The sequence below is a fragment of the Mustela nivalis genome, assembly GCF_964662115.1.
Source record: "Mustela nivalis genome assembly, chromosome: 7".
NCBI classification, from domain to species: domain Eukaryota; kingdom Metazoa; phylum Chordata; class Mammalia; order Carnivora; family Mustelidae; genus Mustela; species Mustela nivalis.
The window spans coordinates 146,477,393-146,500,340 of record NC_139026.1 but is presented as its reverse complement, the minus strand read 5'-3'; the positions used below and the strand labels follow the sequence as shown (position 1 = coordinate 146,500,340).

Genomic DNA, 22,948 nt, shown 5'->3' with positions numbered 1-22,948 from the left:
GCTCTCTGAGGAGCCCCAGTAACCAGACATCTCCAGACACGGTCGGAATCAGCTCAGGAATGGGTGAGCTGCCCTCACTGAGGGTGTCAGTGAGGAGAGGCCCCCAGAGACCAGCAGCCTCTCCACGGCGAGCGGCTTGCTCTTAGTGGCCTGGAACACACACCTGCGCCCGAGGAAGCCATGCTCAGCCAGGCAAAGTGCAGGTGGGAAGGGTAGGACTTAGATTCTCAACACACGGGGTGGTGTGGCATGCGAGGTACTTCTGCACAGGACTGCAGCTCTGGGCCCGCGATGCTCGGGCACACAGACCCGCTGGGCAGCTGGGCAGCTGCTGGCGCGTGGCCTGGTGTTCCCATGGCCCCTCTCCCATGTCACACCCACAGACACATTAGAGCACAGGCTGGTTCACGGATCTCTTCCGTTTGTGGGCTACGCCCCGTCCCTGGTGAGCAGCAAATACTCAGGTTCTGCATGACCCCACTCTCTGAGGGATGATTTCATTACATGTGGCAACTGAGACTCTGGTAAGAAACCCGGCATTTACCACACTTTATGGCAATGCTCAGGACATCACCTTGTGCTGACTCAAATCAGTTTTCATGTAAAAGTTAATGATCACCATATTAACTCCTCCTGTGCCTTGTGCTTTTGCACACATCTTCGTGTTCCCACAGACGATCCTTCAGAGGGGCCACCGCATTGCCACTTGAGGAAGAAGGGCCAGGGCTAAGAGCTGCTGGGTTTCCGGCCAGAGTGCAGGCAGCTCGCAGGGGGCAGACCCAGGATGCGGACAGCGGCCTCGGACTCTTCACCATCACGAGTGCCCATTGTTTTAGGCAAATAGGATCCCAAACTCAGGAGGGCACAGTAAATGCCAAGGACCCGTCAGTTCTCCGCGGATGGGATTTATACGCTTCTCTCGGTTTCTTCGGACGCGCACGTTAATACACCTGCTCCCGGTCCACAGCTGTTTTCTCTCAACCAAGGGCTGAATGCAAAAGTGACAGGACCTGCTCGAAGGCCCCGAGAAGGCGGAGCAGCAGAATGGCCGCGGGTCCAGAACCGCGGCACCGGGCCAGGCCATCCAGGCTCAGACCCAAGTCGCCGGACGGGCCGTGGGACCGCGGGCAGTGAGAGCCTGGCCGTGCCTTGGTTTCCCCACGCTGCGCGGGGCCTTGCAGGAGCTGCGCGAGCTAACGCGGTCCGGGGCTCAGACGGGGCCGCACAGGGTCGCACCTGCGCGGACGTCCCCATCCCCCGGCCCCCGGTGGGACACCCGCGGGCTCGCGTCCCCGGCCCCGGGACGCCCCGACGCACGCGCAGCCCTCCGCCTCGGGCGAGCCGGGACTTCGAGTCTCCGAACCGCGGCCGGGGTCTGAGCTCACGGCGGCCCGCGGCGCCGTCTCGCCCTCCCCGGACTGGGTCAGCCCGGCTCCTGCCGTCCGGGGGCAGCCGGGCGCAGGGCCCTTCGGGGCAGGGCAGGGAGGAGCACCCGCCCCCGCGGACGGCCGTGCGAGTGTCCGACCCGGGACCCGCCGAGCCGGCCCGTCCGCAGGCACCGGGGGCGCCGGGGGCACCTCCCAGCCGACGGCGAGCGCCGGGGCGCGGCGGAGACGGGAGCGTCCGCGCCGTCGGAGGGATCCGAGCGGGGCCCCGAGCCGGCGGCTCCGGGGGGACTCCCGGGGGCGGGGCGGGGCGGAGGCGCGCGGACAGGGCCGGGGCTCGAGGCGGCGGGGCCGGACAGTGACGACGGGCGACGGTCCTCCCGCGCGGGGACGGCCGGGGGCGGCGCGGGAGCCCGGCCGGCAGGACTCGGCGCCGTCGGGGCTCGCGGCGGCCGCTCCGCCTCGACGGGCCTGGGGACGCGGGCCCGGACCGGCCTCGCCGGCGGGGACCGGAGCGGCGGAGCTTGGGCCTCCCCGTCCCGCCGCGTTACCCGCGCGTTCGGCCGCGTCGCGTCCCCGAGTCCGGCGTCGGCGGGAGCCGGTGGCCCCGTCCCCGAGACGGCCCCCGAGGCCCCCAGGACCCGGAGCGCCCCGCGCCCCCGAGCCGGGTCGGCCCGCCCGGACCTGCCCCTCCCTCCCCGCGCCGCCCCCGCGGGGACCCGCCGCCGGCCGGGCGCGCGTGCGACTCGGAAGCGGAGCCTGGGGACGCAGGCGGCGCCCGGAGGTGACGCTCGTCGGCGGAAGTCCCGCCCGCCCCGCCGGAAGTCCCTCCGGAAGTCCCGCCGGAAGTCCGGGCCCCCGTCCGCGCTCCCTCGTGGCCGGTCGCAGGCATGGCGCACTACAACTTCAAGAAGATCACGGTGGTGCCGTCGGCCAAGGTAGGCGGCCGCGAGGGCCTGTGCGCTCTCGCCTCTCCCCCGCCGCGTCGCCTGGAAAGCCCGAGCCTGTACTTCGGGCCGGGACACAGGTCGCGTCCTCCGCCGGGCCAGAGCCTTCCGGGGTGGGCGGTTGTCCCGGACCCGGGGGCGTCGGCGGTGGGGTCCGTCGCGCAGAGGTCGGGGTCCCCCGCGGTGGGGTCCGTCGCGCAGAGGTCGGGGTCCCCCGCGGTGGGGTCCGTCGCGCAGAGGTCGGGGCCTCCCCTCCCCCAGAGGTCGGGGTCCGTCGCGCAGAGGTCGGGGTCCCCCCTCCAGACTTAGAGACCTTCCGCGGACCTTGGGATCCTGCCCAGACCGGGGGGAGGACGGTCGCGAGAACCACAGGAAGCCGCGGACTTGGGGACGAGCCTCGGAAGGCTTCACGGAATCCCCTGGATGCGGGCGGGGGGCGGGGGGCGCGGGTCCCCGGGCTTGAGGTCCGTGTCCTTCCCGTCGCCGACAGGCGCGCTGGGCACCGTCTGCGGGTCTCGGCTCGCGGCCGCTGACTTCTGGGGTCTTGCGGAGTCACAGTGGATTTGGGGTCTACGTGACCTTTGTTGGATGTCCTTTGTAAGGCAGAGATGTGCGGGTTGACGTTGCAGGACTTTCGTCTCTGGAATGTTTCCTGTTTATGCCCGAGTTACTGAGTGGGAGAGGCCCCGGGCGGGTGGGTAGCAGGGCCCATCGGGCGCCTGGGACCGAATTTATTTGGGCGGCCGTCTGCTAAGGGAATTTTAAAGGCCAGAAACTGAACCTGATCGCAGGTGAGCATAAGATTAAAGATCAGTTAGACAAAGTGTCGTTCCGATCGCGTGGCACCCCTGTTTTTAGCGTTCCGAGAGGCTTCCAGATGCGCGGGTAAACCGTGGGCATCTCTGTGTCTTGTTTCGTGTGATTGCAGGACTTCATTGACCTGACCTTATCGAAGACTCAGCGGAAGACTCCCACGGTGATCCATAAACATTACCAGATTCACCGCATCAGACATTTCTACATGAGGAAGGTCAAATTTACTCAGCAGAATTACCATGACAGACTCTCCCAGATCCTAACAGATTTCCCCAAGTTGGATGTAAGTGACTCGGGGACGCAGATGGTGACGTAAACATGAGCCAGCAGGTAACTGCTGTCGGTCGCCGGTTCGTGCACGTCTCGACAAATAGGGAAGGAAACGGGGGGGGGGGGGTTCGCTTGTCAGACCCTGTGAGTTCCGGGCACAGCGGGAGCAGAACACAGCAGTCGGACCCCGTAGTGCTCTTCTGTCCCCGTCACACCCCCTGAGAGGCCCGGAGCCGTCTCCTCGGGCTTTCTCTGTCGCCCCGAGGCAGGCAGGCGGCCACCCAAGCTCTCAGCGCGGTCGCTGTGAATCTGGCCGCTCCCTGGCTTGGGTGGGCTTCCTGTGGCCTCGGGTCACATCAGCCGCCCGAGGTCCACCACCGTTTGTGATCCTGTCGCTTCGTGGGCCCGGGACGGCCAGGTCCGCACGGGCTCTTTGCGACTGCTGAGAGGAGGTCGTGTGGGGAGCAGGGATTCGCGTCTCGAGCGAAGACAGTTGAAACCTTTGCTCCGCGGCAGAGTCGAGTCTGCTTCTTGGTGAAGCTGGGAAAGCAGGAGCCGACGCTGCTTACGAGGTCACTGTGTGGGGTCACACCGCTGCAAGGGCATTGAGGTGGTAAAGGACGTGGGGTGCGGCCAGCAGTCGTGGGGTGCGGTCAGCAGTCGTGGGGTGGGGTCAGCAGTCGTGGGGTGCGGCCAGCAGTCGTGGGGTGCGGCCAGCAGTCGTGGGGTGGGGTCAGCAGTCGTGGAGTGCGGTCAGCAGTCGTGGGGTGCGGCCAGCAGTCGTGGAGTGCGGTCAGCAGTCGTGGGGTGGGGTCAGCAGTCCAGGGTGAGAGCCCGCATTTGCCGCTGTCCCAAAATAGTCTGTGAAGCTGGCTTCAGGCAGAGGGGAAGCTGGTCTGTGTGACAGGAGTTTCTTCTGTGTTTAAGGTGGTGGTGGTTCGTTTGAGCAATTACAGATGCGTCTAAACTAAGAGTAGAGGCTTCCGCCGGCGGACGGGCGCGCACTCCGTGTGTCTCCCAGGCGTGCTGAGGTGCTCCGTACGGGCCACTGAACGCGTGACTAGTTCCTGGGGCGAGGGCGGGTACCATAGAACTTCCCTGGTGGGAAACAGAACGGTGAACTGGTGTGATACTCGGAAACACTTGATCTGAGCGAACAAAATGCCGTGAACTAATTAGTCCCCGATTTCTGTAGTTCTTTGTAAGAACTTTTATCTTTTTTCTCCTTGGTATTTTTTTATAAGTAGAAGTTTAAACTTGTGAACATTCTGTTACCTTTTTTTTCCCCGAGGGGTTGGGGAGGAAAAGGAGAGAGAATCTGAAGCAGGCTCCACACTCCGTGTGGACGTGACACTCGGTCTCGCCACCCTGAGGTCCTGAGCTGCGCTGAGGTCGAGAGTCACATGCTTAACCGAGCCACCCAGCTGCCCCCTGCGCTTTTTAAACTAGAGTGAGCTCTCTGAGAAGAATTTTGGAGTAGGAGGTGAGAGCAGCTGCGTGTCTGGGGATCTGTTCAGGCCCCGGGAGCACAGCAGGCATCGAGGCCCTGGGCTTGTCTGGTGAGGGGCAAGGTGGTAACCGTGGTGGAGACCCGCGGCGCGGCAGATGAGCGAGGAGAGCCCGGAGACTGTAGCAGGGCCTGAGGACAGGGAGGTGGTGAGCCGTGCGGCCGCTCCCGAACAGCACTGAGGCCACAGGAGCAGCAAGTGCAGAGGCCCGGAGGGACGCAGCGTGATGTCTTCCAGGAGCAGGAAGACCAGGCGCTGGGGCCGGGTGTGGAGAGGGGGAGGCTGCAGGTGGGTCAGAGCGGACGTGTCTCCAGCCAGCAGGTGCTTGTGTTCTGTCTTAAGCCTTCCAGGTTGGCCCAGGGACGAGCCGAGCTTTGACTTACGTTGTAGAGGATGAGTGGCCCGTGGGGTAGGAGACCGCCGGAAGGTTGGTGCACTGCGTTACACGGCTGGCGGAGCTGAAGAGTTGAGTGCTTGGGAGGAGGAACTAGCGGGTTTGAGCACCGGTGACCGTGCTGTGGCCATCCATGTACGCGGGAACGTGGAGGGTTTGAGGAGGAGAAGGATGGTTTATATGCGTTGATCGAAATGTGGGTGAGACGTCACACAGAAGGGCATGTGCTCTGGAGCTTTATCTGAGGTCTGGCCTGGAGATGTCCCTGCACTTAGATCCACGTGAGGTCACCCAGGATGTGAGTGAGGACAGAAAAGTGCTCCCGGGAACTCTGATGTTGGGTGTTGGGTAGGAGCACGAGGCCACAAGAGCTGGAGGCCCTTTGGATAGAAAGCATCAAGAAGTGTGAGTGGGGGCACCTGGGTGGCTCAGTGGGTTAAAGCCTCTGCCTTCAGCTCAGGTCATGATCTCAGGGTCCTGGGATCAAGCCCCACCTCAGGCTCTCTGCTCAGCGGGGAGCCTGCTTCCTCCCCCCCTCTCTTAGCCTGCTTGTGATCTCTGTCAAATAAATAAATAAAATCTAAAAAAAAAAAAGAAGAAGAAGTGTGAGTGGCCAGCTGTGTGCTGTGCAGAGCTCTGCAGGGATGAAGGGACTTTGGGGCAGGGCCGGTCTGATGAGCTGTCTGGGTGGACTGGTGGAGACCGTTCTGACCAGACCGGGTTGCAGGGAGGGAAGGAGCCCCTCTTCGTGATGGTTGCCAAGAGAGGAACAAAGGTGTAAGAAGGATTGTGGGCTCGAGGGGCCGCAGACGTTCAGGTTGGGGGGCGGTGACAGCATGTTTGCAGGCCTGGGTTCAGGTCTTGGGGGGGCGGCGAGTCTGGTGCACAGATGGAGAATCGGCTGGGTTTGTGGATAAGGGTGAAGGGGGCACAGTCTTGGGCCCAGGCCAAGTGGGCAGCCGAGGCAGCAGTGACCCCTGAGCTCACTGAGATGTTTCCTCAGAGAACTAAAGAGTCCTCAGGAGAGCGGGCGGGGGGAAGATCCTGGGGGGCCGCGGAGAGAGGGAAGGTGGGATGTACTCCCCGGAAATCATTCTGCACGTAGTCCTGACATCGGGGTGAGAAGCCTGTGCCAAAAAACTGCTCGCTGTGTTTCTGTTCTAGGACATCCATCCATTTTATGCTGACCTGATGAACATTCTCTATGACAAGGATCATTACAAGTTGGCTCTAGGACAAATAAATATTGCCAAAAATTTAGTGGACAAGTAAGGTATTTTCTTAATACAGTACCTTTCAAACCGTTGCCCAAAGTGAAAAGCATCTCACGTATTTGTTTTTATTTAAGTGTGGCTAAAGATTACGTGCGGCTCATGAAGTACGGAGACTCTCTGTACCGCTGCAAGCAGCTGAAGCGCGCGGCCCTGGGGCGCATGTGCACCATCATCCGGAGGCAGAAGCAGAGTCTGGAGTATCTGGAGCAAGGTGCCTGTGCTGCGGGAGCGGGAGCGGGAGCGCCGGCGGCCTGTGCGCTTCCGCGGCCTGGTTCTCGTCAAGAACTCCTGTTCGGAATGTTTGGTTTTGTTTTCTTTTAGACCTAACAGGGTCGGATTACTTTTCCCTGTCTAGCCTATCAGAAATTCTGACAGTCTAGTTATTACTGAAAAAGTAGCTAGGAGTTAAAATGCTTACACATTCCAAGTACTGTTAAGAGAATTTGTTTTTCGTATTTCATGCATAAGGCACATGCATACACTATAAATCACAGGGAGATACCAAGAAAATACGTAAAAACTAAAGTGACCCATAGTTTTAACCTATTGATAATATAAATTTTTACAAAAAATTGCACCATGGGACGCCTGGGTGGTTCAGATAGTTACGCGTCCAACTTTAGATTTCAGCTCAGGTCGTGATCTCAAGGTCATGGGATTAAGTCCCGGTTTGGGCTCCATGCTCAGTGGGGCAGGGGTCTGCTTGGGATTCTCTTCCCTGCCTGTCCCCAGCTCGGCGTGTGCGAGTGTGTGCCCTCAGGTAAATCAGTCGTCAGGAAAAGCTTCGCGGTACGTGTCAGCGTGCAGCGGCTGCCCCGGTTTCTTACGCGGTAGTTTATGTAAGAAGACAGTTCTGGATTAGCGGAGGATGTGCAATGACACGGTTAGGTGCCGTTTTATGTACATTTTAATGCTACGGATGCTTTTAAGTCGTTGCTTCCCTTCCCGGGGATCTGTCTGCAGGTAATTTGTGACACGTTGTCCTACTTGACTGCTGTGACAGTGCTTCCCAGGGTCTGTTCGGTCTGACCCTGAGGGATCGGAGTGGCCTCATTGGGCCTTGTTGTGTGGAAACAGCCCACGGCCTAGGCAGGAAGCACGCACACTTGCTTCAGAATCGCTTTCCAGATACCATCTCACTGAGTAAGAGCAGTCTGGGCAAGTCGACCTGTTTCTGGCTCCATTTTGGACCTGGCCAGTAGGCTTCTGGATACAGCCCGATTTGGGGAGCTCTTCTGTGTAGTGTGGTGTGTCTGCAGCTAATCCTTTTCTGTTGGTGTGTTTTCTGTCAACTCGCACTGTAACTGTTGAAACGGGCTTCATGAGCCACGGCCCGGGAGCACAGCTTCCTGGAGCAGATCGCGAAGTTTGACTTCCTCCCTTGTTCTTACGAAACTAAGGGCCTGTAATGTGCGTCTCCCACAGTGCGCCAGCATCTGTCCCGTCTGCCGACTATTGACCCAAATACGAGGACGCTGCTCCTGTGCGGGTACCCGAATGTCGGCAAGTCCAGCTTCATCAATAAGGTTAGTGTCTGCTTGTGGCTCAGATCATGATCTCGGGGTCTTGGGATGAGCCCCGTGTCGGGCTTCCGAATGCCTCTCCTTCTGCTTCTCCCTCTGCTTATGCACTGTCTCTCTGTCTGAAAAATAAATAAAATCTTTAAATAAGGTTAGTCTGCGCCTGGGGATAAAGCAAGTGACCAAGGACCTGAGGCTCGAGGCCTGCTGTGTCCTGTCCCTGTGGGTTGGAGTCCGGCTGGCCGACCAGTCCTTGAGTCAGTGCCGCCCTCGGCATACACAACCCTTCACTGGAGGGGAGGACTGAAGCTGTGTGAATCCACATTTGTGTTGCTGTTGTGGAAAACATTGTGTATTTTGGTGTGTGTTGCTAAGTTTCTTCGGGATTCACGACATTCGAGTGTGGGTTTGTAACACGCAGAGAGCATAGTCTGGGAGCGGCGACGCCGGGGCAGCCGGTGTGGATGGACAGGCCGCAGTTGCTGGATTGGGCTTCCTGAGGTATTTCCGGGGTGTCCCCTTGCTTGATGGGTCACTTGTCACAGAAGGTACTTGGTCCCCGTCGTGGGGAGTGGCCGGGTTGCTGTGTCCTTGAGCAAGTCTATTCGTGGGACTTGAGGACAGTGACCTGGTGCTTCAGGACAGCTTAGCTGAGCTCCGGACACCTGAACATCGTAGAAACCGCATTTAAGGGGCGCCCTGGTGACGCGGTCAGTTAAGGGTCTGACTCTTGATTTCGCCTCAGGTCGTGATCTCCCGGTCCTGAGGTCGAGCCTGCCATTGGGCCCCTCCTCAGTGCGGGGTCTGCTTGACAGTCTCCCTCTCTCCCACGCCTCTCCCTCTCATGCCCTTGCGTGCACACTCTTCCTAAAACACACGCACACGTCTTGTGGAAAGTAGTATTGGTTCATGAGTAAATGAAACAGAAGGTCCGTTCACGCCCGCAGGAGCTCGGGTGCCGGTCGGGAGCAGGTGCGGATGTGCGCACCAGGAGCACTTCTGCTCGCAGCCCGTTTGCAGGTTTCTCTCTGGTCCCCAGCTGTGCTGACGTGACAGGCCGCGGCTCTGTGGTGCCCGAGCCAATGGTCCAAGTGCTTGGGAGCCACTCGGTGTCTTACATGGAACCAATAAACCGTTGAGTCCCTCGGGTGCACTGACTACTTTCCGAGTCTTGGTAGGGACGTGTGGCTGGTGGGCCCTGTGTCAGCCGTGCAGGTAGGGCATTTCTGTCTGCACAGCGAGTCTGTGGGGCACTCCCGGGCCCAGGGTGCATCAGAGCACAAGCTGACGGACACCCTCCAGGCTGGTGGCCCCCCCACCTCCCTCCTGTCTGATGGGGACCGTTCCTGTCCCGACCGGTGGCGGGAGGAAGTGGGTGGAACCTGTCCGTCTGTCGGCAGCAGCTTCGGTCCCCGGCGGTGTAGTTGTCCTGGGTCTCTCTCCTTGTGTGCTCTTGTTGTAATGCCAAAATCCTTCGTCTCAGTAACCCGTAGGTGCCACGTGGACCTTCTCAAGGGGACATGAGGTGTGGAACTTGTGTGACTGGGAGGATGGTTGTTGTGTTTTAGGTGACGAGAGCCGATGTGGATGTCCAGCCCTACGCGTTCACGACCAAGTCCCTGTTTGTGGGGCACATGGACTATAAGTACCTGCGCTGGCAGGTGAGCGCCCTCACCTCAGACGCGGAGCTCGCGTCCCGGGTCTTGTTCATGGGGGTGGACTTCAGGGACCCCTGGAGAACGGGAGTGTCTCCCTAATTCCAGTGCGCGGGGGGGAGGACTCCGAGGGGGTGGGAGATTCTCGGGGCCACCAGGAGCGCCGCTGCGGAGAAGACTCCGAGCTCCCCGGCTGCCTGAGGGCGGCTCAGGGCAGCAGCCGGCGGCCCGTGCGGACGTCCGCTTGTGTCAACAGCCCCCTCGTGGTCTCGGACCCTGTTAATACGAAGGACGTGTGTTAGCCGTTAAAAAGCTTGGAGCAGTAGAATTTCATTTCATAAACGGTGAAGCTGTTCCTAACACAGGGGCATGTCTGCCTGTTGCTGTTCTGTTGTGCTCGGTCGGGGCCCCTGGCTGGCCCAGTCGGGAGCGCGCGGCTCTCGGCGTCCGGCTCAGGAGCTCGGTCCCTGTGTTTGGCGCAGTTCGGCACATGCTAGAAAGAAAAAGTAAGAGGAGTCCTTTTCTCCAGGTCTTTGGCTAGTTCTTCAGTGACCTCTGTGGGGTCCAGCCATCCCCCCTTTCTCTGCACGTTTAAGGCTTATTTGATCATGGTCGGTGGGAGACCTGTCTCATGTCCTGGCTCCGGGGGCTGGTTTGGGGTTGCGTCCCTTCCTGCGTGTGCTAGCCGGAGGTCTGTGGGTGCGTGTGCTCGGGGATAACACACCGGACCGTCAGGTGGTAGATACGCCGGGGATCCTGGACCACCCTTTGGAGGACCGGAACACCATTGAGATGCAGGCCATCACGGCGCTGGCTCACCTGCGCGCTGCCGTGCTGTACGTGATGGACCTGTCTGAGCAGTGTGGGCACGGGCTGAAGGAGCAGCTGGAGCTCTTCCAGAACATCCGGCCGCTGTTTGTCAACAAGGTACGGGCGGCAGCCAGGGCTTCCGGTGTATCACGTGCACCGCGCGGACGGTAATCTCAGTGTCTGCCTCCCCTGTTCCAGCCTCTGATAGTCGTGGCGAACAAATGTGACGTGAAGAGGATCACCGAGCTTTCTGAAGACGATCAGGCAAGTCATCTTAACATTTTGAGTATTTCTTACCTACTAATAACAAACCTCATTTCAGACCAGCAAAGTTTAGAAGGAATTTTAACAATACTAGCCCGGGTTTTTAGTTTACAGTTGAGGTGGTAGCCTTGGCGGGTTATCGGTGGCAGACTAGACCTGGCCTTTCCTGACCTCTGCGCTGCCTTCGAGGCTGTGGAAATGCCCATGCGTTCAGCACGTTGGTACACGAACCTCGGGAAGGTCTTACCTTGGTGCCGGAGAGCACACAAAGCGCCGTGAGGTAGGCCTTGCCCCTTCCGGCCTCAGGCGGCCCAGTGCACGGAGTGGCGCCTGCAGAGCAGGGGTGCGGGTGGGAGGGTCTGTGGGTATCAAGTGTCTGCTGCGCACTCCTGTGGGGAAACGATCTTGGGGACTGAGTGAGGGACGAGCATCTGAGAACTTGCCGGAACAGTGAGTCAAGAGTGTCCGCTGTGCTTTCTGGAGGCAGGTAAGGTGGTTAGGCCTCGCTGTCCACACAGCTCGTGCTGCAGCCCTGGAGAAGCTTTGCCCTGGTACAGAGGTTCTCGGACTCTTGGACACACCCAGGCCTGCAGGGTGGAAGCCTGGGAGGCGTCTCTGGGGTGGGTCACCCTGGTGCTTGGAGAGCAGTGCCCTAGGTAGCCACACTGCGGCCCCATCTCCTGGAGCGCGTGTCCCTGGCCGGCTCAACGGACAGGGTCTCCTGCAGGTGGGGTACTGTCCCTTCCCAGTGCCCCTGTCTTGTACTACCGGGACACCGAGTGCTCGGTAAGAGTGAGGGTTTCTTCAGCAGCTGCGCTGGTGTCTCGGGCACTGCACTGTGTTCATTCAGTTACTGGCCAGGTACACATGGCCTGCTTGGAGAGGACCCAGTCCCTGATAAGTGAGCTCCAATGTTTTGGTGCCTGCACAGGTGGGTGGAGACGAGGGTCGAGTTGTGAGGCTCAGATGTTAGGGTGAGTGTCAGGCAAGGTGCTCGGGCTTTGAGGTCAGGTGTGCCCAGGCCCCAGTTTCGTGGTCTGCCTGCTGTGACGGGGTTGGTTTCCATTCTGGAGTCCCTGGTACGAAGAGCTGCGTTCCTGGGTGGTTTGTTGGCAATGTCATCAGGCCGACTGGACGAGACGGGAAAGCACGTGGGCCGGGGATGCCATTGCAGCGGCACTCTCGGGTTACGCCGCGGGTGCAGCCTGCCCGGTGCTCTGGCTCGTCGCGGTCTTACGTGCGATAAACACGGTCACTGTGAATTCAGGTTGTCCCCAGGGTCCCCAAGGCTATTGCTCTTTGCAGGGGAGGAGGGAGTCTCCTGGTAAGTCAGACCCCGTAGTGAGGGTGGTGGCCTTGTTTGTGACCGGTTTTCTGTCATAGGGTTGACCCATGTCTGGATGAGGGCGTGCTGTTGAAGAGGCGCACGAACAAAGCCCCTTATTCCAAATCGAGCGATTTCTAGGTTTCTGTGCTGTTTGTAAGGAATTCTCTTGGGTTGTAGAGGCCAAATGTGTAATTTAGAAATTGCATTGAAGACATTCTAAAACAAATTCTGTAGGGGCGCCTGGGTGGCTCAGTGGGTTAAAGCCTCTGCCTTTGGCTCAGGTCATGGTCCCAGGGTCCTGGGATCGAGCCCTGCATCGGACTCTCTGCTCAGCAGGGAGCCTGCTTCCTCCTCTCTCTCTGCCTGCTTCTCTGCCTACTTGTGATCTCTGTCTTCAAATATATAAATAAAATATTTTCATTAAAAAAAAAAGAAAAAGATATTCTGTAGGTTGGGGCGCCTGGGTGGCTCAGTGGGTTAAGCCGCTGCCTTCGGCTCAGGTCATGATCTCAGGGTCCTGGGATCGAGTCCCGCGTCGGGCTCTCTGCTCAGCAGGGAGCCTGCTTCCCTCTCTCTCTCTCTCTGCCTGCCTCTCCATTTACTTGTAATTTCTCTCTATCAAATTAATAAATAAAATCTTTTAAAAAAAAAAAAGATATTCTGTAGGTTGATGTTGCTGGGTTCCTTGTTAGAAGATGATATCGCAGAGAACTAGGCTCCAGGGAGCCTCTGGTCTGCTTCCTAGTCTGGGTTGATCTTCCTGGTAATGGTTATTTTCTTAATCACAGAATAATGTAGGGAAAGATCAGCATTTGGGGAAGTGTCCGTCGGATGCGTTTAGACACGAACCGCGGACGCGCCAGCTAGCATTCACGATGCCCGTGTGAAGAACGGAATCAGTCATGGGGAAGTGGACATAGACAATGCTCTCTTGTTTTTTCTTTTCTCTTTCCAGAAAATATTCGCAGATTTGCAGGCTGCAGGATTTCCCGTGGTTGAGACAAGCACCCTGACGGAGGAGGGGGTCATGCAAGTGAAAACGGAGGTCAGTGCTTCGTGCTTCCCTTTAGGGCCTTTGTCGTCAGAGGAGTCCGTATGGGGGAAGGAAGCGCTCTCTGCAAGCATCGTGGGCAGGGAGCCCTCGAGGCGGCCGGGCGGGAGAGCCTGTGCACAGCACTGAGCCTGGTCCCCGCCCGTCCGGGTGAACGCGGGGCTGGAGGTCCTGCGTGGGTGGCTTCGCTCCTTCCGCTGCCGCTGTCCTTCCGGATCCGGCAGGAGGCCTGCAGGAGCCGTACTGTCACGGCACTTGGGCGGACTTGGGCGGACGTCCAATGAGCAAGAGGAACACAGAGAGAGACGTTTCCTCTTGGGTTCAGGTGCAAGTCTGATCACTTAGGCCGGACTGATGCTGTGGTTGACTTGGCTCTGGTGCTCTAGTCACAGTCCAGGGGGGTGCCGTGAACCCGGCTGGGGGCACAGCGCGAGTCGCTGGTGGCCTGAGGCAGGCCTGGAGGGACCGCGGAGTGTCGCCTCGGGCTGCTGCCTGGGCTGGCGGCCTGCTCCCTCCTGAGCGTGTGGTCTGCTCCGGGGGTTTACGTGCACTTTGGGGTGATCCCCAGGACAGCAGTAGCTGCTGGGACTCCCGAGGAAAAGCACACGGCGGGGTCTAAAGCTTTGGAACATGGTCTGCTGATGAGCGGGGCTGGGGGGAGCTGGTTCCTGTCCCGCACCCCCGTGTCCGGCCCCGGAGGTGGGATGCTTGAAAGCCTGGTCCTGTTCCCTCACCTCAGGCTTGTGACAGGCTCCTGGCTCATCGAGTTGAAACCAAAATGAAAGGAAATAAGGTGAACGAGGTGCTGAACAGGCTGCATCTGGCCATGCCCAGCAAGAGAGACGACAAGGTGAGGTTGGCCTTCCCGAGCCTGCAAGGCTAACGCAGGGCTCTCGGGCGCCACACGGTCACGCGGAGTAACAGTGACGTCACGTGCCCTGACGTATTAGTAACGTCTCGTTCGTCCTTCTATTCTTTCTGTGTGTAAGGAAGCTTGTAAAAGTCCTAGGGGTGTCACATTCCTTAACATTGTTGGTTTTCTGGGCACCGGATGGCAGCGGCAGTGAAGCGTCTGAGACGGGTTCAGCTCAGGGCGCAGTCCTCAGGGTTGTGGGATCAGGCCCCGTGTTGCTGTTGGAGGCGGGGTCCGCACTCAGCCGAAGTCTGAGATTCTCTCTCCCTGCCCCTCCCACCTGTGCTCGCTCTCTAAATCAGTATTTAAGAAAATTTTTATTGTTGGTTTTCTTGCTATTGCTGGGGTCCAGCATTGGGCTTGCTGCTCAGTGGAGATCCTGCTTCTTCCTCTGCCTGCCACTCCCCTGGTTGTGCTGTCTCTCTCTGTTGTATTAGTAAATAAAATATTTTTTATTTGTTTATTTTTAAAAATTTTTTTAAAGATTTTATTTATTTGATAGAGATCACAAGTAGGCAGAGAGGCAGGCAGAGGGGGGTGGGGGAAGCAGGTCTCCACTGAGCAGAGAGCCCGATGCGGGGATCATGACCTGAGCCGGAGGCAGAGAAGGGCGTTAACCCACTGAGCCACCCAGGCGCCCCTAAAATCTTTTTTAAATAGATAAACTTTGGATCAGGTATGGAGTCTTCCTGTTTGCTTGCCCAGTTGGCCCTGCGGTTCTGCTCAGTGGTCTGTGGGACTGGAACTGGTCTGACTTTGCAGAGGTGCGTGCCTCTGCTTTTTCTCTCATGTTCCTTTTGCATTCAGCAACGTATTTCCGTAACTCTTTCTGGTGCTGTCCCCTCAGGAGAGGCCCCCTTTCATCCCCGAGGGAGTGGTGGCACGCAGGAAGAGAATGGACATCGGGGAGCCCAGGAGGAAGCGGGTAGGTCTGCTTCAGGGGTGCAGAGGGCCGTTTGTGCGTGGCGCGGGCACAGAGCATGACACGAAGGGCACAGAGCCCGTGCTGTCAGGCTCCGTGAGCGCAGGTGTGAGTGGCGGGGTCCCCGGGACGTGGAGCTGGGCCTCACAGGCGTTAAAGGTGTGGGCCGGCAGGCTGGAGAAGAGGTCGCCTCCCGGGGGTGAGGGGACTCCCAGTTTTGCACCGGGAAGGCCAGCGAGAGCTGACGGGAGAGCTCTGCCCTTCTGTTGCAGGAGCGAGACCTCGAAGTGGAGCTGGGAGACGATTACGTTCTGGACCTTCAGAGTAAGGGCCGGCGTCCGGGTCGGGAAGCCGCGGAAGGGTTCCGTGCCCGCACGTCCTGCTGCTGCACCTGAATCCCTGTCTTTGAGAAGAGATTGGGCCCTGAGGCTTCTTACGGGCGGTTTTGGTGGCTTCAGGAGGGCGGCATTTAGCTCGCGTGGTGCACAGGTGCTGGCGTCTGCCGCTGCCGGCCCGCCTTCGCCTCCCCTTCTGCGCCCGCGGTCCTGCGGCACTTGCTGGCCAGCCCTGGCGTGTGTCCTTTGTTAGGGGTGGGGCACCAGGGCTCTGTTGTTTGCCTGGCGAGGCGGGTGTGAGAAGTCACTTTGGGCACATCGTGGTTGAAGGTATTAAAAACTGTAGTAAACACGACCTTTCTTTTCTGCTTCAGAATACTGGGATCTGATGAATTCCTCCGAGAAATACGACAAGATACCAGAGATCTGGGAAGGCCACAACGTAGCGGATTATATTGATCCTGACATCATGCAGGTCTGTGTCACTCGCTGAACTGTGTGATTTTATTCCTTACGTGACCGTGAAGGTATCAGCACGGCCGGTGGCCTGCCTGGACGTGTCGCCCGTGTTCCTTCTACACCGTGAGCCTCCCCACCCCACCACCAATGGCCTCTCCTGCCGAGGGTCCTGGAGACCCCAGGGCTCTGCTCCTTTGTGGGGCAGGTGTGCTCCGTGGATTGCGAGCTCCCCGCCCTCCTACTGGACCCGCTCGTGCCTCCTGGAGCCCTGCTCCTTGGCGGCGGCTCCCTCCTGCTATCTCTTCGCGGGTTCTTCTTCTTCAGAAAACGGGATCTTTCTTAAAGCCTTTGTCCTCTGCTGGGCAGGCTCCTTCATTTGCACACTGAGGCCCACACTCCAGCCCCAGGAACCCGGTCATGGGCTCCTTTAATCTCCAACCCCCGCGCTGGGCCTGAACTCAGGATCCCGAGATGAGGAGTTGCACGCTCCACAGGCTGAGCCCGCTGGGCGCTCTCATAACCGGTTTCTTATTAACTCTGTAGCCAGTGGGGGCGTTTGTGTTTGGGGATGGACTTAGAATGGATAAAGGGAGTGTTACAGTCACATATCAGCTCACATTGATGTTTCTAGTTTTACAGCAGGAGGTGTTCACGTGTGTGTGTGTGTGTGTGTGTGTGTGTGTACACACACGTGCGGTGGAGGGGCGTGCTGGGGAGTGAGGGGGTAATGGTTGCGTATATCACCTTGACGTCTGCAGTAATCGTCAGCAAAGAGGGATCGGCACCGGATGGCTCCTGGGGTTTGTGGGCTCACTGCTGGGGGGTGAGCTGGGCGTCCCTGCGTGGGACCGGGTGCAGCGCCCATCGCCTCCTGAGAGGCCGAGGGGAACTGAGCTCCTGCAGGATTATTGTTACACTTGGGAGTTTTCACTGTTGTGTTTAATGACAATTCTTTTTAAAGAAATTAGAAGAATTAGAAAAAGAAGAAGAACTCCGGACAGCAGCAGGCGAGTACGACAGCGAGTCTGACAGCGAGGATGAGGAGATGGGGGAGATCCGCCGGCTGGCGAAGCAGATTCGGGAGAAAAAGAAGCTGAAAATTCTGCAGTCCAAGGAGAAGAACACACAGGGCCCCAGGATGCCGCGGACTGCTAAGAAGGCAAGTTCTGTTTCCAGAGTGCCAGGACCAGCTCCCGTGGGTGTCGGGTTCTCGCACAGCCGTTGCCAAGTGACATTTCATCCCAGATGCGGCTGTGGGATTGCACATACATTGTACTGTCGACAGGTACTGGTGTTGGAGGTGGGTTGAGCCCCGGTCAGCCGGATTCTGCCGATGGCCCCCTTTCCTCGTGACTTCTGGGTTCCGCACTGTTGGAGGCCGCTTCTTTGCAGCCGAACAGAGTGAGGTGGTGGTTTGAAATTTGTGGCAGGAAAGCCATCAGCCACCTTGTTCCTGTTGCTTATTTTCTCTGCGAGTCAGGGTTCATCTTACAGAAGCCTGAGCCAGTCCGGCTTAAGTCCGTGGACAGTTTCTTGGCTCCTGTGACAGGTTAGGAAGGGGGGGTCACACTTTAGGCACGGATGGTTCGAATGGTATGAGAATTCTTTCCGGTCTCAGTCCTGTCTCTGTAGGAGTTTTCTCTCCTGCTCTGTGCTCGCCAGGGCGGCAGAGAGGCCAGGTGCTGTGGCACCCTGAGACCACAGGGTGTGGTAGACAGGATGGTGTGTGGGGCAGCTAAAGTGTGACAGGAGTGGAAGGGAACAGTGACGTTGCAGACACCTCGTAAAGGATGAAGTGTGTCTGAGATACTGTTTTCAGGAGATGGCAAGTGAGTGGTTCCTGATAGATGGGACATCTGTCTGTGTCCCCTGTGGGGCTCGGTGGGTTTGGAAGGAGACGCTGTGGCTGGAGTTTGCGTCTTGGGGCACATCATGTGACCTCAGCACCAGGGACCCTGCGTGCAGAGACCCCCCGCAGAGCTGTGTGGAATCCAAGGACATGGCGTGTATGTCGTCTTATCCGTGGCCACTGCTTGGGAGGTGCTGGTTTCAGCAGCTTTAGTGCCTGTTTAAAAATACGGACATGAGCTTGCTTACAAGACTGAATTCCTAGAAGAAATGTATTGTAGGTCGTTGTAAAAGGTACATTTTCCCTTCGATCTCTTTTTAAAACATTCCATCAAAGTGATTTTGCTTAAATTCCTTTCCCGCACGTTCAGGTTCAGCGGAAAGTCTTGGAGGATGAGATGCGCAGTCTTGGTGTGGACATGGATGACAAAGACAATGTAAGTGCGTGGAGGTGGTCCTGGGGCACGGATGGCTCGGCCTTAGGACACCAGCTCTTCGAAGTCCGGGGCTGGAAGAACTGGTTACAGAAGAGAGGGGACCTGGGAGCGCGTGTGTGGAGCTCAGCATGGAGGTGCTGACTGAGAGCTGAACGCGCTTGTCCCACCGCTGTCTGGGGCCCCTCGGACGGCTCAGGGCACTCGGCTCCGGGCCCCTGCGGGTGGTGCAGAGGCTGTGTTCAGCGTCTGTTCTTGTTCCCGCAGCGGGAGTGGAGGGACGCCGGGCACGCTTCATGGGACCCTGCCTGTGGGCCGGCCCCAGTGCACGCATGTTTTTTGGGGTTTGGTTTTTCTTTTGTTTTTGTTATTTTTGTCAGCTTTTTGTCGTATTCGTGCCTACATCGTCTTCCATTCCAGGTTAACGAAAAATATGAAAGCTACCAAAACCACAAAAGAAAAAAATCACTTGTGTTTGTAGCGCACAGAAATGATCTAGACGGACATGCAGTGTACACCTTTTTATTCAGCTTTTTATGGGGAGGGCTTGAACTTGCTCTTTTTTCCTTTAAAATGTATTTATAACCGTATTCTGTACATCATGCCTATTTCCCATTGTGGTATAGCATTTTTAGGGTAACTTTCGAGTAAAAAGTGTTAGTTTAGCCTGAGCTTCTTGGGTAGGTTGCTGTTTAAAAATTCATTGGGTGTCAACTCAGAATACACAGTGGCGTGTAAGTAACGTACAATACAGTAGAAGTAATCTGTGTCTGGGAAAAATACAAGTTAGACTGTCAGAGAACAAAACATAAACTTGTTTTTTTAATTTTTAACTTGAATTTTCATATTGGTGACTTGGGTCTTCACGTCTTGGCTTCTGCTTAGTGACCACATAGATGTATGAGGGTTTACTGAGTCTGTCCTCATGAGAGGAGTTTAGGCTGTGAGTAGTTCAGAACTCTTCCCGGGGCCCAGCCGTTAAAATGTATGTCACGTAACTATTGGAATTCTGATTTTTTTCCTTGATGAACGATGCTGGAGCATATATATTTTTTTAAGATTTTATTGATTTTGCAGCGAGTCTGTATGAGCAGATCGGGCGGGGGCAGAGGGAGAAGAGTCGGGAGCTCGCTCCCTGCTGTGCACGGAGCGCACCGCTGAGCTCGAGCCCAGGCCCCAGATCACGACTTGAGCCGAACTGTCTCAGCTCCCCAGGCACCTCTGGGGCATATATGTTTTTGTAGAAAGTAACGTTTTTGTATTCCAGATGATTTTATTAAAACAGGTTCCCGGAGTAGAATAACTAAAATCAAAAGATAATGTGTTAAAGCTCTCTTCCGAAGGGTTCGACTAATTCGGCTTTTAATCAGCGTGCGAGTGCCATGTCGGCGCGGAGCGTTCTGTTGACGAGTGCGCGTGAGGGTTGAGCCGTGCTGGCTGCCGGCCTGTGCGCCTGTCGAGCAGGGCTCCTGCCCAGGGGAGGTCACCGTGTCTGCTGAACCTCAGCTCGGAGCTTTCTGGGGGCGCCTCCTGTGGTGACCCCAGAGCTGGAGAGGAGAGAACACTACACCTGAAATAGAAGCTGGGCTGTCAGTCTCCCGACCTGCGGTGTGGGAGAACGTCGTGGCGCGGCCGGCTTGTAGCGGATGCTCTCTGACGGAGTTAAACCCCCATCCGTGACGAGTGGGAAGGAGCATTCGGCCGGTGACCAACACAATGTCCCAAGAGCTGTAGCTTGTTCAGTCGCGTCTTTCAGAACTCTCGAGTGTCCTGTCCCCTTGTCAGTGTAATTTCGTGTGTGTGACCACATTCGTGCTTTCCAGGCCCATTACGCGGTCCAGGCCAGGAGGTCCCGGAGCGTTACCAGGAAGAGGAAGCGGGAGGACTCTGCCCCACCCCCGTCTGTAGCCCGCAGCCGCAGCTGCTCTCGGCCTCCGCGGGATGTCTCTGGCCTTCGGGACGTCAAGGTTAGTCCCTCTGATGTGCGATAGAAAACAGGGGCCTCTGTTGGTGGCTCATGGACTCAGGCACGCCCTGCAGCTGTCGTTCCGAGGTCAGGGGCCACAGGTGGGGACCGGTGCCCCCCGAGAGGCCAGCTCGGCACTCTGGACCCTTGCCCTAGTGCTGTCCTCCCGTGGGTGGCGGAAGCATGGTGTCCTAGGACTCTGCTCAGAACCGGGGCCAGAGCCCTCCAGGGGTGGTTGTGGTCAGTCTTTTGGGAACGACATTGGATATATAGACTCTTTCACTGAAGCTTTTCTTATTAAATAAACACAGAAATGGTTACTTTTGGCATTTCGAAAGTTCGGGTACAGGAGAAAGTGTACATGAACTGGCAAACCATTTACTCGATGGAAGCCTGGGGATTTCCACCTCCTCGATACCTGGATTTAGTAAGACCTGTTGCCGCTCGTCACATGGGAGCGGTTGGTTTCGTGGGCTGACTCTGTTTTCTTGTTTGTGTAAGAGGGAGCCATAGCCGATGGGCCCAGTCTTCCGGTTCCTGCTGGGCGCAGGACTTGTCTAGACAGAATGTTGTTCCCGTCCTCGCGGGCACAGGGTCGAGCTCTGCAGCGCCTGGGTCCCAGGGCAAAGTGCAGCGACAGACTCGACTCGTCAGCGCTTCTCCTCACGGAAGAGATGTGGGCCGTGGAGACAGACTGCTGGCCGGTCGCGACAGGCGTGTACACACTTGGGAGTTAATGTGTGTTGTGTGTTCTTGTGCTCTGCAGATGGTGAAAAAAGCCAAGACTATGATGAAGAGTGCGCAGAAGAAGATGAACCGCCTGGGGAAGAAGGGGGAAGCCGACCGACACGTGTTCGATATGAAACCCAAGCACTTGCTCTCCGGAAAGCGGAAAGCCGGGAAGAAGGACAGGCGGTAGCGGCCTCCGCCACGGCGGCATTCTGGCAGGGCGGGGGGGCCCGGCCGCTTCTGGTGGGGGGGCCCGGCCTGTAGCCTGCAGAGAGTGAGGACATCCGGAGCTCTGCCTGCTTCGCTGTCCGCAGGGTGCGCGGCTGCCGGACGTTGGTGCTGCCCCAGCACCGGTCTTCTGAGGGCGCGGTGGGTTCTGTGTTTAGGGAGTTCTGATCGCTTCAGGTCTGCAGAACTGGAAAGATTGACTGACGTGAATGTGTGTTTTGAAGGAGAAAAAGCTTACTCTTTTCTGCAAGAGGGAACTTTGGTTCATGTGCATCGGGTCTTTTTTGAGGAGAGAACACCTCTGCTTGGGGACACAGGCTGCCAGCCGGCCTACTAAGAGCCAGCACCTGTGCTAGATGATTTTCTAGTCCTTTCTCCGCGATGTGAGTACCCTTGTAACCTGTCTGCAATTAGCTCATCCAGAATAAACCGCTGAAAGAAAGTCGTTTCAGTTGATTTAGTTTTTTGTTGTTGTTTAGTTATAAATCACTGTAGTTTGGTGAAATAAAAAGGAAAAAAAAAAAACTCATTTGTTTTCAGAACAGAAAGTACCCCTTTGTGGGGTAAGATGTTGCGCAGTGCGGCAGCCGAGCGTGACCTCTGCTGCTTGTGTGGAGAGACCAGCGTGGTCCAGCAAAGCACAGGCCCCCCCCGCCACCCGCTTCCGTAGAAGCACCGGCTGGCGCCCGTTTGCAGTGCTACTGGCCGCTGAGCCGCGGGGCACCAGCCGGGGCACCAGAGGGAGCCGCACTTCCCAACCTTCCAGCTGCGCCCACGTGGCCGCCTGCGCACCCGCAGTCACAGTGTGGCGCTTCCTCGGTGCGTGCCGAGCGGCCGTCTTCAGGCTTCCCTCACGTGCCGTAGTTTTCTTACAGGCGTGTCTAACAAGTGCTGTGTTTTGGGGGTGTAAAGTCGGATTCCCGAGTACGTGTGCTGAAAAAGATTCATTTAAGAGAAGCTGAAATGCACGTGGTGCTGGGGAGACAGGAACCATCTCTGTGCGGGGCTCACAGCTGCGGAGCCGTTCTGCAGCTCGGGTCTCTCGGGAGGCTTGCGTCTTGCGGGGAAGGGCTTGGCTGGCAAATCATCAGTTTTGGTCAATTTTATCCCTTGTGGCTTTGGTGTTCACATAGCACTCCTTGCCCAGGGGCAGGCGGTGTCTGTGTTCCTGTGGCTCTTGTGTGGGCTAGAGGGGGTGGTGAGGACCTTGTCCCCCAAAGGTTAGGATTCTAGGTTTAGATCGCTGACTGCTGGCCACTGCTGGTGCAGCAACTGTGGGGGCGCCTGGGTGGCTCAGTGGGTTAAAGCCTCTGCCTTCGGCTCAGGTCATGATCTCAGGGTCCTGGGATCGAGTCCCGCATCGGGCTCTCTGCTCAGCGGGGAGCCTGCCTCCTCCTCTCTCTCTGCCAGTCTCTCTGCCTACTTGTGATCTCTGTCAAATAAATAAATAAAATCTTTAAGAAAAAGGAAGAAAAGCAACTACATGTGAAGGGAATTTGGCGAGACCACACACGCTCCAGGAGGGACACATGCTCCGAGGAGAACTATGGGACCTTCAGTGTTTAGCTCTGGCTGGCACAGTGACATCCTTAAAACAAGGGAGAGTATCTGGTTTCCAGAATTCCCACATTATAAGATTTCAGATGGCCAGTTCTCAACAAAATCACAAGGCATACAGAAAAGTAGGGAAGTGTGTGGCCCATGAAAGGAAAAAATGCTGTCTCAGGAGAACGAGATGGTGACGGCCCAGATAGACGCTTTACGACGACCATCCTAAAGAGCCAGAGCTGAAGGAGGAAGCGCGGAATCAGGAAAATGACGTGTGAACGAAGAAACAGAAAAGAGCAACAGGTGCCCCAAATCCCAGAGCTGGGGAGTGTAAGTAACAAAATT

The 22,948-nt window shown here is 57.4% G+C and overlaps 1 protein-coding gene across 2 annotated transcripts; it reads left to right on the top strand.

Annotated features, from left to right (window-relative positions):
* The first annotated feature begins 2,192 nt into the window (after window positions 1-2,192).
* Window positions 2,193-21,497, top strand: GTPBP4 (GTP binding protein 4). Of its 2 annotated transcripts, XM_082739786.1 has the most exons (18): window positions 2,243-2,323; window positions 3,261-4,040; window positions 4,219-5,725; window positions 6,485-6,588; window positions 6,669-6,805; window positions 8,020-8,120; window positions 9,683-9,775; window positions 10,505-10,696; window positions 10,778-10,843; window positions 13,126-13,215; window positions 13,961-14,071; window positions 14,982-15,059; window positions 15,329-15,380; window positions 15,766-15,866; window positions 16,812-17,009; window positions 18,070-18,135; window positions 19,956-20,099; window positions 20,865-21,497. In XM_082739786.1, exons 4-18 carry the CDS (start codon window positions 6,512-6,514, stop codon window positions 21,015-21,017), a joined length of 1,659 nt encoding a protein of 552 aa, XP_082595912.1. In that variant the 5' UTR covers window positions 2,243-2,323; window positions 3,261-4,040; window positions 4,219-5,725; window positions 6,485-6,511; the 3' UTR covers window positions 21,018-21,497. The 2 variants fall into 2 exon arrangements, with proteins under 2 accessions (XP_082595911.1, XP_082595912.1); XM_082739785.1 differs by lacking the exon at window positions 4,219-5,725 and having other exon boundaries at window positions 2,193-2,323; window positions 3,261-3,431.
* The last annotated feature ends 1,451 nt before the right edge of the window (window positions 21,498-22,948 follow it).